The sequence below is a fragment of the Vulpes lagopus genome, chromosome 13 (assembly GCF_018345385.1).
Source record: "Vulpes lagopus strain Blue_001 chromosome 13, ASM1834538v1, whole genome shotgun sequence".
Taxonomy (NCBI): domain Eukaryota; kingdom Metazoa; phylum Chordata; class Mammalia; order Carnivora; family Canidae; genus Vulpes; species Vulpes lagopus.
This window is the reverse complement of record NC_054836.1, coordinates 21,778,281-21,792,190: the sequence shown is the minus strand read 5'-3', so window position 1 is coordinate 21,792,190 and position 13,910 is coordinate 21,778,281. Positions and strand designations below refer to the sequence as shown.

The window sequence follows — 13,910 nt, the reverse complement described above, 5'->3', positions numbered from 1 at the left end:
ATGTAGACACTTTCTTTGATCCAGGGTGGGTGAGTGAAGGAATGAGAGGCCAGACCAGCCCACCCTAGTTGCTGGGTGGAAATACCAGGTTCAGGATCTCATATTCCCTGGAAGTAGCTGCTGGTAGGGCCCAAATCAGGATCCAGCTCCTGAAGTTGCCTATTCGATGGGAGTGAAAAGGGGGTGGTAGCTTGACTTATGTTCAATTTCTAAATTCTCAGCTGGATCACCACTACAGCAAGAGTGACATGAAAAGCAAACTCTGGACCTCGAGTACTAGTGTTTGATCACTGAGCCTTTATTCCCTTTGCATATGAGCTAAGGTGTGTTCGCTGCAGGAAATAAAGGGAAGGAGGATACAGAAACTGGGACTTGAGAAGTGGAAAGTCTGGCCCTTGGGTGCCATGTCTATGGAGTTAGGAGGGGTGATCCATGGGCTGATTCATGGGCTTCCTGCACCTTCCCCCAAAGAGCTTCTGCCCCTGTTTCCTTCCTAGTCTTCTTAGGGTTTCCCCAGTCCAACCTGGAGGAACAACAGATTGTAAATGGACCATTCACTGCTGCAGGAGTATTTGGCCACTGAACACAGTCATGGACCTTTCCATTCCAATGGTATCCACAGACAAGAATAGTGAACAAAATGTGGGGTTGCCTGCTCCTCTTGGGGAACAGCAATTTGGGCATCGTTAAGTTATTTGTGCTTATGACAATGATATTTTTAAGTGATTGTAGCGATTTAGGGTTGCAGGAACTTTCTGCCATTAACAGCTGAATGGGCAGCGTGCATTCTGGAGCATCCTTAGCCGGCCCTTGTCTGAGAAGTACTCCTCTCTCGGGCTAAAGAAGTGCTTGCTGCACATTTGTGTCATTCCCCAAATCACAAATTTTCAACATCGGTAAGTTATAACTTGGCTCTCAGCACCCCACTAGGAATATTGTTCTCAGTCCCTTTTTGCCTTGGGTCCTACATCCCGGCTCCCCCACCCTCACCTCTATTCCCTGCTTTGGTTCCTCATTTCAATATCAATGTTCAGTTCTCCCCCTCCCTCCACCCCTGCAAACCAAAGGAGTAGGAAGGTGGGGAACCAGGAAAGACCTTCGCCCGCCTCACCCCCCAAATATGTGCACTTTCTGAGGCCGAGGATTGGAGCACATTGTCTCCAGACTTGACTGAGCTGGGTGTTGGGGCTTCTGCGTTGTCTTTGGTATTCACTGAAAACAGATTGACTGAGGCCCCCTCCCCCAACAAGCAACAACAACACACACGCGTGCGCGCGCGCACACACACACACACACACACACACACCCCCCCCCCCCCCTCCTTTCTCTCTCTCTCTCCCTCTCTCTCTCTTTTAAGCAATGCTTTGTTGTGCTAAAACTAGTTGGACGAGTTAGGGTGTTGCTGCTGCTCCCGAGGCCCTGGCCAATGGAACCCGATCCACCCCGCTGTGCGTAAGCGCGCAATTAAGGATTTAACCAAGGCTGTGCTGCGCCTCTGCCATCAGTCAGCCCGCCGGAGACAGAGCCTCCACGACTCCCAGCCTCCTCCTCGCCGCCGCCGCCGCCGCCTCCTTCTCTCCTCCTCCTCCTCTTCCTCCTCCTCCCTCGCTCCCACAGCCATGTCTGCTTAGACCAGAGCAGCCCCACAGCCAACTCGGGCAGCCGCCGCCGCCACAGCAGCCGGGACAGCCGCCGCCTGTGAGCGATGACAGGGGTGTTTGACAGAAGGGTCCCCAGCATCCGATCCGGCGACTTCCAAGCTCCGTTTCAGACGTCCGCAGCCATGCACCATCCGTCTCAGGAATCCCCAACTTTGCCCGAGTCCTCGGCCACCGATTCCGACTACTACAGTCCCACGGGGGGAGCCCCACACGGCTACTGCTCTCCTACCTCGGCTTCCTACGGCAAAGCGCTCAACCCCTACCAGTACCAGTACCACGGCGTGAACGGCTCCGCCGGCAGCTACCCCGCCAAGGCTTACGCCGACTACAGCTACGCCAGCCCCTACCACCAGTACGGCGGCGCCTACAACCGCGTCCCGAGCGCCGCCAGCCAGCCAGGTAGGGGGGCGCGGGATGGGGGCAGGTACAGGGGGAGCCGGGGTGCTGGAGGGGCGAGGCGCGGTGGGAGATTGGGGGCGCGCGCCCACCACCGCAGTGGGGGGCGCACCCGGCGGAAGAGAGGGGGGCTGGACCCTGCAACCGAGAGGTTCTCTAGGGCCAGCGTTTTAGGGATTCTTAGAAAAATCCTCCCCTCCGGCACCTGGGGGGTGGGGGCCCTCAAGTCTCTGGATTCCCAACTTGCCTGGTCTGAAAGCCAACCGGGCTGGAAGCGGGGTAGGGGTGGAGAGAAGAAAGAATCAAGCAGCCTGAGTGGCATTTGCGTAATAAAGGGGAGGTTGGTTGTTGGAGTTTTCGGTGAGCGTGCTCTGCTGGTGCGAGTGGGAGTGGAAGGCTGCCTCAAAGACTCTGTCGGGATTAGTCTGAGAGCAGCCACGAGCCAGCCTGGTGTCGGTGTCCCCAGGCCCGCGGGGTTCGGGGGGCGGGGGCGTGCTGGGGAGCTGTAGCCCGCCAGAAGAAGAACAGCCTTGCGGTTTATCCAGGGCACTTCCAAAAACAAAAAGCCATTTAAGGTTGGAGGAGGGTTGCCGAGAGGTGCCTAAAATTTGTCTTCCTCTTCCCCCACCTCCTCTCTTTCCTCCCTCCTTGAAACTTAGTTGGAGAGTTTAAGAGGGTTAGTGAGCCTGGGCGGTAAGAGAGAGGCATGAGGTCTCCTTGGAGAGGTTTTGCTGGTCAGGTTTGATCTCTTCCCACTAGCACATTAATAATCCTGCTAATATTAGCATCCCCTTCTTTGGCAGAATCGAGACCACAGCCCTCATTCTCCACCCTTCCTCTCCCAGGAGCTTGCCACACGCACGCACACACACAGTGGAGAGGTTCTCCACCCCTTCCTGAGATGTGTACTTTTGATAAGGTGGTACTTTTCAGAAAGGGGTTTTGGGGCCCCGGGGTATGTTTGTAAAACACTCATCCAGAAAGCCTTTTCTCCCCCCTCTGTATTCACGACTTTGAGAAATTCGTCCTAACCTGCCGCCCCTTTCCTACGAAAACAATTTACCATCGCATCCTTTCCAACGTGTGACTCTGGCTAAGTTTTAAAAGAGAACCCAGGGGGTGGGGTGTCTTCGTTCCTTTGAATGTCTCTGTATTTCGCGCATAAGTGAAAGATTTTTTTTTCTTTTGGCCAAGAACTTATTAAGTCTATTTGTAAAAGAAACCAGACACATCTGTGCCCTCGCAGATCTGCAGGGAGATTATGGGGGCTGCATAATCGGCCCTCTGTCTGCAGCGGCCTGGACCTCTTGCTGCTGAATTGAAGGAGCATAGTTTTGCTTGTGGGTCTTTGAACTTTGGAGACCTCGGTTAGCGTCTTCCCTGCCCATGCGTCTGGTCTCTGCGGGCGCCCTAACAGACGCCGACGGTGGGGGCGGGCGGGGGTGGGGGGGGGGAGATGTCTCAGCCCAGGGCCTCCCCCTTGAAGCCCCGGGAGGCGCTGGCCAAGCTCGCCCCAGAAACGGGGGTGAGCACAGGGTGGGCGTAAAAACATGTCAGGGTGAAGCAATAACTGGGGCAAGGGCTAAATCCCAGACGCCAAGAAGGGAGCTGCGCTATACAAAGAGCTTTGCACAAGCCCACAAGAACCTGAATGAGCTGAGTAGGGAATTAACCAAACTACCTGGCTTTTCCCTGACTTGAGGGAGAGGCATATTTCTCTGGGTCTTGTTAAGCAAAGGAGGTGATATGGGGAAAGACTGCGTGGGTCAAAAAGAAAACAAAACTCAAGGACGTACCCGAGGGTTGTGCAAAAGAAACACTGCGGACAAACTCTAACCGAGTCTATTCTGATTATTTAGAGAAAGAAGTGGCCGAGCCCGAGGTGAGGATGGTGAATGGCAAACCAAAGAAAGTTCGTAAACCCAGGACTATTTATTCCAGCTTTCAGCTGGCCGCGTTGCAGAGAAGGTTTCAGAAGACTCAGTACCTCGCCCTGCCTGAACGCGCCGAGCTGGCCGCCTCGCTGGGACTGACGCAAACACAGGTAAATCCGGCAGCGGTCGGGCCGGAGCCCCGCCTGGGCTGCAAGGCTGGCGGGGCAGCGCGGTTCGGTCCCGACCGGCTGGAACCGATTGGATAGCGCCCGCGAGAAACTCACAGACAGAAAGACACGGACCCCGCGCCCTCACCTCCATGAGTCAGGCTGGGTGTCGCCGCCGTGCGACAGTGGGGATGGGGTGGAGACGCCGTTCACCCCCGCTTCGGGCCTCCAGGGCGAGGGGCCAACCTCCTAGATTGGAAACAAGTGTGTATGTGTTTGTGGGGGGGTCATTTCCAGGACTCTCTGGAAGCCTGGAGAAATCGGTTCTCTGCGCAATGCAGAGCCTCTCTGGGAGAGCAGGGCCCGGCGGCCTCCCGGTGATCTCGGGCCGCGGAGGTCGCCTCCGGCTGGAAAGCTGAAGGTCACGCCCCACTGCCGCGGAGCTTTAGGCCGCAGCAGTCTGAGGGTCGCAAAGTGGGCGGTGGGGTGGGGGGAGCGGGGGCGCTGTTGCGCGGGGAAATCATCCCTGGGTTTGTCCCTCCCCGGCCCTGCCAGGGCCTGTAAAAAAATAAAGAATGCTCGAATCGCCGCCCAGAGCTGCAGGCGCATTCTGACCTTTGGAAGCTCAGGGGCAGTGCAGGGTGTTGGGCGGGAGGCTGGGACGCGGCTCCTTCCCTCTCCACCGGCGCGCGCACCGCCAGCCCCCAGCCCTCGCGCGCGGCTCTCGGGCCATTGTTTTGGAGACTTTCGCTGCGCCGCTTTCGTGCGCCCTGCTCAGGCCTAGACGTGGGTGCACGCCGCCCGGGACACTCGCGCCCTCCTCCCCCAGCCCAAACAAACACTGGAGCCTCCTGAGCCCTGCCCTCGCGGCGGCCGGTGAGCGCCTTTCCGGGCAGGGTGTCCACTGGGGCCCCTGATACCGGTTTGGCCTCAGGCCGGGCCGCTGACCCTAGGCCGCGAGCCGCGGGGAGACGCCAGGTCCGGGCCACCTGGGGACCCGAGATGCCTCCAGTCGCCGCTCTGGGGAAGGCGCGGGCGGCCTCTGAGTGACCCGGTAACGTGTGCCTTTGTTCCCCCACCCAGGTGAAAATCTGGTTTCAGAACAAAAGATCCAAGATCAAGAAGATCATGAAAAACGGGGAGATGCCCCCGGAGCACAGCCCCAGCTCCAGCGACCCTATGGCGTGTAACTCGCCGCAATCTCCGGCGGTGTGGGAGCCCCAGGGCTCGTCCCGCTCGCTCAGCCACCACCCTCATGCCCACCCTCCGACCTCCAACCAGTCCCCCGCGTCCAGCTACCTGGAGAACTCGGCTTCCTGGTACCCGAGCGCAGCCAGCTCAATCAATTCCCACCTGCCGCCGCCCGGCTCCTTACAGCACCCGCTGGCGCTGGCCTCCGGGACACTCTATTAGGCGGCTTTCTCTTGCTCTCTTTTTTGGGACTGCTGTGTTTTGCTGTTTTAGAAAATCATAAAGAAAGGAATTCATTTGGGGAAGTTTGGAAAACGGAAACAAAAAAGATTTCATGTGTAAAGCTTTTTTGCATGTAAGTTATTGCATTTCAAAGGACCCCGTCCCCCCTTTTTTTACAGACAAACTTTTTTGCGCAACTGTGGACACTATCAATGGTGCCTTGAAATCTATGACCTCAACTTTTCAAAAGACTTTTTTTCAATGTTATTTTAACCATGTAAATAAGTGTAGATAGAGGAATTAAACTGTATATTCTGGATAAATAAAATTATTTCGACCATGAAAGCCGAATGTTTCTAAAAAAAAACCACTCCTTTTGACCTCCTTACAATGGGCTACTGACGTTTTATGCAGGCAATTAAAGGAAGACAAGCTCTGTAGAGATCCAATAAGGCAAAAAGGAAAACAGAAATTGGGGGCTGCATGGATGCAAAACTGCACACGTGTTTATGTTGGATGCTGTACTTTATGTGTCTATATACATATGTGGCCTGTTTATAGTATTGCCATAAAATATATATTTAGGGGTTTTATTTTTTTTTTTTTGGCCTAACCACAAAAACATTTAGATAATTTTAAGTTTAACCCCATATTGTTTCAGGTAGAAAGTAATGGTGGAATCTAAACCCAGTCATCCCACCCTGTGTGTGAGTAAAAAAGCAGCAGAAATCTATCAATAATCATTCCAAATTCTAAGCTCAAAGTAATTATCATGGACAATCCCCACCCCCCAAACAGCCTGTGTATTGGCAGAGCAATTAGACAAATTACACTCCCTTCAAATGGGCGCTTCCAGAGATGAGAAGGAGGAGAAGAAGAAGAAAAAGAAGAAAAGGAGGAGGAGGAGGAAGAAAAAGATGAAGAAATTTTCCTTCCTATTACATTTTTTTTAATCTGAAATATTTGCAGCATGGCAAATGGTAATGTGTTCCGACTCCTTGGTATATGATTACAAATTTATTTGAGCTCTTTCAGAGGGAGAAAAGGATCACAGGACTTGTGATAATGACAAGGATAAACCTAAATCAGTAGGGCAAACAGGACATGATAGGTGGGTGGGTGGGTGGGAGACGTTCTTTTTTTTTTTTTTTTTTTTTTTGCCAAGAGAGGGGATTGTGGGGTGGAGGAAAGCAATGAAAGCATTTTGGCTCAGTTTTGATTTCATCTTGTGAGATATATATATATATATATACACACACACATACACACATATATATGTATATATGTATATATATATATATACACACACACACACATACACACACATATATATGTATCTACTGCTATATATATATATGTTTTTTTCTCTCTATCCTCTTTACCACTCTGGTCTTTTCAGGAAAGAAGTCTTTCTGTCTTGCTTTTACCTAAAACAGTGGCAAAGTGGTTTCAGAGGATGGGAATTGAATTTGTTTGTAGGGATCTCTCCTTTCTTGGAGGCAGAGAGGAAGTACTGCAGCAACCTTGGCTCCGTCCCCTCCTTTCTCCCTGCATCCCTGCACGTAAGCTATCAACACTGTGACCAGAGCTACAGCCTGGACCAGAGTTGTGCTCTGCGGCCTGACTTGTGGGCATCTCTTTGATTGTCGTTTAGAGCGCCTGACTCTTACCTTAGGAGACCAAGGGAAATCCTATGTTGGAAATTACAAGATGCGTAAGATATATTTTACAGCTAGGAAGTCAGCAGCAATAAATGTGACAAAAGAGTCTTCTTAAAGACGGGGGGTGGGATTGGAGATTAGCACATAAAAAATTACATCCTGTCATCTGAGGATTTCTGAGAAGGTTCTTCCAGGGTTGGGAAACTAGACCTGAAAAGGCACGCTGCATGCCCGGAGGGGAATTTACCAGTGTATTCGCTCTTTCTCCTCTCTCCCTCTCCCTTTCCCCTCCTCCCCATCTCCCCAATTACTTTCCTTTCAGGCTTGGGCCTGGGGTTCTGTGTTGGGGGGGGGTGTGGATTTCTCTAGTCCTTGGGCGCACCCTGCCAGGCCCCCGGGGCAGCACACGGTCGCGGCCCGGGCTGTGGACCCCTCCTCCTCGCCCACCCCCAAAGCGCCAGCTTCTCGGCCCGCAGCTTTCCTCGTCTCCATCCTCCTCCAGCCCTCCTTTCTCGCAGGAAGTTCCGGGTGGGGACGCGCTCTGGGGCAAGCTATACGAACCCACACTCTGTTTTCTGCGCGGGTAGAGAATGAGAGGGCCGTGGGGGGAAGAGGTGGAGGGATCTACTTCCTGCTTTTCTTTCTTCGCTGGTGAAGATTTGGGGGAAGTTTCCTGTACACCGAAGCCAGCGCCTTAATCTGGGGAATCCGGCTTGGAGCCACCCTGCGCCGGCGGTCCGGGAGCGCCAGCATTCCCCTGCGCCCCCCGGTGCGCGTTTGGGGAGGCCAGCGGGGCGCACCCACCGCACACCTTTAACATTTCCCATTCACTGGCTGCCTGAGAGTGGGAGGAACGTGCTTGGATCGTGCTCTTTCCTTTGCCGCACCCGGAATGGGCAGATATTTTTTCCAGCCATCCCTGTCATCTCCCCACCTCCAGTCCTGGCTTTGAAAAGGGGATCCCTTCTCTACCGTCCCCAGTCACCGGACGCGCGGTCAAGCCGAGGGAAGGGAGAGCTCGGATTTTTACCGGGAAAGAAGAGAGAAGCTCTTCTTTCAGGACCACCCTTCCACCCCCAGCTTTGACGCTGCTCGTCGTTAAGGACACTGGTCTCCTGGGGACGCCGCCGGCAGGCATAACGCCGCTCGGACAGACTTGGTTTCAGGATTCCTTTGCTTGTGCTAACCTCACTTCTTCCACTCGCAATGGTCTCTTCTCTCGCGCGGTTTTTTTTTTTTTAACTTGGTCTGAGAGCCATGGACAAAAATATTCTGGCAAACCGTTCTACAGCGGGTTTTCCCTGGCACCATGGGGATTCTCTCAGGGGAATTTAACTCCCTGCAGTCCCGCGCCCAAGGATGCAAAAATAACAGATCTTCAGCAAAGTCTAAAAATATCTGTGTGATGTTTCTCTCCCTTGCCCTTCCTCCCACCTTCCCTCTTTCTGTTCATTGTTTATTCCTGTATCTAATATAAACTTGTACTCCCACCCCCACCCCAGCAAATCTGCAGTCAGCCTGACACCACTCAGCCCGGGCTCTGTTTGCCCCCACCGGTCCCCCTTGCCTAGCTTTCCATCCCGTGCTCCCGAGACAGTAAGCCCACCCCAGATTTAATTTTTCTTTACCGTGGGCCTCTCCACCATCCCTACCTTACTCCCAGGCCTCTACCCCACCAAGCGCAGGAGGTCCGGGACAGGCCGGCAGGGCCAGGGCGATTCCTAGGTGCCCTGCCCGCCTCCTGGGCCCTCCCGTAAAACATCAGATAAATTGGTCTTTGTTTGAAGCTCGCATTGGGTTAGGCGGATTTCTGCCCTTTTTTCCCCCTTTTTCCTGGCGGCCACCTCCTTGTGGAACAGGGGGCGGCCTGGGGAGCTGAGAGAAGCCGCATTCCTGTGGGTGCCAGGCGCCTCCAGTGCTGAGCCACAGAGCCTAAGACACACACAGAGGAACCCGCAGACCTCGCTGCCCTTCATCTCTCTCTCTCTCCCTCTCCTTCTCCCTTCCTCCCTCCCGTTGGGGCACCCACCGAGAGCCCGTCAACCCACACTCGGATCCACCCAGGTCTCGCCTCGGGCAGGAGCGTGTTGACCCGCACACCCAACACACGCACACACCCCCTCCTGGGGACGGCGGCCAGGCCGGGATCTCCCCGCCCAAGCCAATCCTTTCTCTCCCGCCCCTTATCCCACAATCCCAGACGCGCCGGCTGGCCTCCTCTGGCTCCTTTGATCCCACCGGACGCCCCACGGCTCGCGGCGTCCCGGCCGCGCCGTCCCGGGAGTCGCCCACAGCGCGCCAAGGCCCGGCGGTGCCCGCCTCCTCCCGACGCGCCCAGCAGCTCACTCGGGCCTGACACCAGCGGGTCTCCTGAACGCCCCCGCCCGGGCTGCCTCCTGGAACGTGGCCCCCTGACCCCCCGCCCTCCATCAGCGCTCCCCTTTATTCGAGGAGAGGACCCTTAGGGCTCCCCAACCGCCTCATCCCCGCAAGCCCTTGGATCGCGCGCCTCCCACTGGCCACTGGGCTCTCGCCAACCCGGAGCTCTCCAGCCCTCTCCAGAGGCACGCCCTGAGGACAGACGCCCTCCGGCACCTCTGGGAAGCGCGCCACGACGGCGGATCCGCCTGCGGTCACCCCTCTCCACCCCCCCTTAAGCACCCCCTCCCACAGCGGCTGGGTGGAGGCTTCCGCCTCGCGTGAGGCTGGGGAGGGGGCGCTGCGGCTCGCTGCCGCCCTCCGCTCTCGGTCCCAGGTTGCCTGCGGTCCTTGCTTACTGTACTTGGTTTTTTCAGGCTTACAGCGAACTCTGGGCCTCGAAAACAGCCCCAATAGCGGTAGCACATGTGGGATTGGCTAAATATTTTTCTACGCAGCACTGCCGCCCCCCACGCCCCCTCCCCCGCGTTTTCTTTTGCATCTGACAAGCTTTAGGTTTCCCTGTTGTACAGTGCAGAAAGTATACATTGTATCTACTGCAGAGGGGCGGGGGGGGGGGGAGCCTCCCCTTTCAATCATCCGGGGTTGCCAGCTGAAATGCAATAACCTGTTTTATAGGTCGAGCTCTAACAGTGAAGATAGGAACCAGGGGAATTCACATGAATCTGTCTTTAAAGGGGATGAGAGTCTTGTTTTGCAGCAATTAATGTTTCTATTCTTTTGTTTGCTGGGACTGCATATTTACTTCTGATTTATGGGGGTCCGTAGGAGTCTCTGCCAAAAGTGCATGTATTATTGAGTCTGTTCCACATCCTAAACCAAGATTTATATAAAACCGTGAAATACCACACATTACGACCTTTCCCACAGGAAAGGGAAAAAATGGCTTCATTCTACACACATATACGCACACATACACACACCCTCCAAATTTCAGTAATGATTCTATCTCCACCATACAACGTCAAGTATATATATATTTTAAGAAGTGGGTGGAGGTGAAGGGCAATAAACAGTTCCCAAGCTACGTCTAAAAACAAAACAAAACAAAACAACATTCTTTTTTTCTTGCAAAGGTGAGAAGACAGAAATCTGCCACTGGAAGCTTATTGTCAACCAAGGATTGTTTCTGCCACTTGCCACTTGCTAGGTGGGATATAGGGGTAGAAGAAGAGGTAGGATATGGACTCAACTTTCATCTACAAACAGGGATCACTAAACAGGGAACATTTCATTATTGCCCTTAAATTCATAAGAGCTAGGAAGCCTGCTTACCACCTCGCAGGATGGCTCTGGTTGGGCAGCTCCCAGCTCTGTGAGGTGATGGGAAGAGGGAACATCATCACATACCATTCTAGAGCCTGGAAAAGATGCCCAGGAAGTTCTCTGTAGTTGCGGTGGAAAATTGAGGTCCTGGGGATATAAGAGTTTTAGGTATCTGACCAGAACCTCCCCCCGCTCCCACCGCCCCACCCCAGGAACTAGAATTAGACTCCAGAAGTTTTAGCCAGGGCAGGGCTCACCCTCCTGAAGCAATAGGTAGAACCCAGGGTTCATTTTCACTCTGGACCAGCAGAGTACCCTAGCCTCCCTCCAGACTCTTTTGCTCTAACTCTGACTCTCTCTCTCTAGGGTCCTTCCAAATTTGAAAGAGACTGACATTGCTCTTTTACAACCGTGTTTGGAGCAGGGACAGTCCTTTATCAAAAATACTGGACTTCCTGGAATCCAGAAAGAAACACATGAGTGACTTATAGCAATAGAAGCAGCTGGACTAGTTTATATGGTGGGGTGTTAATTAATAAAAGTTAATGATAGGATTAAAGCGAATAGCCTAGCAGAGTGGAAAAGACAGCTTCCCAGTCGGCTTTATTTAATTAGCAGTAATTAATACGTTTTCTGCTAATATCCTTTAGGACTCTCAATGACTTGTTCACTGTGAAAGAGAATAGAGATGGAGCTTAGGAACACTTACAAGCACCCAGGGCATTTTGCTCTGATGACAAGAGAGATTGCAAATTCATTTAAGCAAATGTTCATAAACAAGTGACAGGCATACTCTGAGGCAGCCTGGGTGGAAACAATGGTGAAACTGACAAATGTTCTTTGCTTGGGGGAAGGGCACTTTTCTTTTTTAAGTAAGGAAATGCTTTAGCTAAGAGGGAAAACAAAGACTGGAGGCTTAGGAAAGATAAGAAAAGAAAAGAAAAAAGAAAAGAGAAAAAGAAAAAGAAAGATTTCAGACTCCAGGCAGAAGCACATGCAGCAGCCCTTACAAACAGATCAGCCCTACACATATTGAAGATTTGTACACGTAATGCTTCAGACCACTGATTTGCTATTTTCTTAATTCCCGCTCTTCTTTTTCCATATGAATCAAACAGTCTTTTGTCCTTCAGGGTTTGATTTGATCGCTACTGTTCACATTTCACTTTTGTATTTTCCTCTTCCTATACCATTACTCATTGAGTGCCCTGTGAAATTACAATCGTACATTTTCAACTCAGCAACCCATTTGCAGTGCAAAAATAGGGTCTAAATAATGGCTGAATTAGCCCTACTGGACAGTTTCAGATGTAACACTCTGTAATAATTATATTGCAGGCTGGATTAGGATGCTATTATCATAATCTGGACGTTTACAATTATCTGTAATTTGCAAAGATGCGCCAGGTCTTGATTACAGCAGTTTTTTTTTTTTTTTGTATCACGCTAACCATCACTAAACAGTGACAGTAATAACAGCTAATTTTGCTGGCAATATAAGAGGTGCTGGGGTGTGCAAACAATTTCACACCTGGATGTGCTCACTCAACCAAGAATATAGAGAAAGAGCTTCTGCCCTGAGACTCAGACAAATATTCTCCTCTGCTTCTGTTCAGTATAGATTTCTAGACCCTGATCATTGCTTAAGAGATATTCACTGGTGGTAAGTTTTTATTTCTTCCATACTTCAAGGCACAGTTCATATTTCTCTTCTCACACTTTTCAAGCTATATGTGTTGCTGTTGTGATTTATTATAGACTGCAACTTTGCTTTATAGATTTTTCAATTCTGACCTTTTATCCCCCTTTAACAGTAAAAGGGTTGTCGTTCTGGTGAGTAAAAGGATTCGGGCGAGATTGGGATCCTTAAGAACTTGATATGTCTTTTTTTTTTTTTTTCTTTCTGTGCTGTTGATGTATTTGGTGCAGCTTGTGACTGGAGACTGCAAAAGAGACCAGGTTTCTGTAAGGTGTGGTGGGAGATGGCTGGAGATTCCAAGCTAACATGTATTTGAAAATTGTTACTCAAAGCTAGTCCTAGGCGAATTTAAAGCCTTTACCAGTGCGGATGATTTTAAATTTGGGGGCATGGAGAGAGCAAACGGAGCTCGCCACAATGCTCCTTTAGTATCACAGGTATGCGGACATTTGCAACGGCAGGTGTAGTCTGAATCTCTCGACTGTATAGTCCCTTCCACATTTTCCTCCACTTGGGAGAAAGTTTCCGGAATAACTGGCCTCTGAAGCCCTTCAGGGCTGCTTTGCAAGGCCTGCGCCTCAAGCTGATTGCGGGGGGGCGGGGGGAGGGGCGGGATGCGGCTCGTAGGGCTCTTGCCCGCGGGGCCGAACGCTGCGACCTTGGGGTTGGAGGGGCATGATTGGCTGAGACACAGAACCGAGCTGTGGAGCCAAGGGACCAGTCCGATTTAGGAACGCACCAAAGAAGACTCTCGCAAGAAGCGGTGCTGTTCTATCTATAGATGACGCTGTTTCCTGACCCTGTAGACATTGGAAGCAGCTAGAGATGTTAAGTGCAGGAGCCTGAGAAGTCTTTGGCTCCCTCACCCCTGTACAGAAAGGCCTTGCTCCGGCGGCGGGAACCTTTGGACTAAATTGTGTCAAAAGATAATGAGATGCTTATTGGCGCCGAGGAGAAATTTCCCCCTTCCCCTCACCCCCGCAGCTATTGTTCTCTCGTTCTTTTTTTTTTTTTTTTTTTTTTTTTACCTGGAGAATGTGGTCAGAACGAGGCTCTAGGACGCCAACTCCGGGGAAGTTCGAACGTGGGGAGGCGTTGTAGGCACCGCAACTGGGCGATGCCTTTTACCCACGCCCCTCCTACCAGTCTCTCTCCTCTCTCAATATCTCTCTCTCTCTCTCTCTCCCTCTCTCCTCCCTCTCTCTCTCTCCCTCTCTCATCAGTTTACTATGGGGTCAATACTTTCTAAAGAGCGAAAATATTAACCCTTTAGGTTCAGAGGACCCAGAGGAAGCCCAGTTTCCAGGACAGTTCTTGGGAGGCCCCCTTCGCAG

The 13,910-nt window shown here is 52.2% G+C and overlaps 1 protein-coding gene across 1 annotated transcript; it reads left to right on the top strand.

The window, feature by feature from the left end:
• The first annotated feature begins 1,524 nt into the window (after positions 1-1,524).
• On the top strand, positions 1,525-5,788 carry DLX5 (distal-less homeobox 5). The gene is made up of 3 exons (XM_041728050.1): positions 1,525-2,060; positions 3,917-4,101; positions 5,182-5,788. Exons 1-3 carry the CDS (start codon positions 1,706-1,708, stop codon positions 5,509-5,511), a joined length of 870 nt encoding a protein of 289 aa, XP_041583984.1. The 5' UTR covers positions 1,525-1,705; the 3' UTR covers positions 5,512-5,788.
• Positions 5,789-13,910: the final 8,122 nt, after the last annotated feature.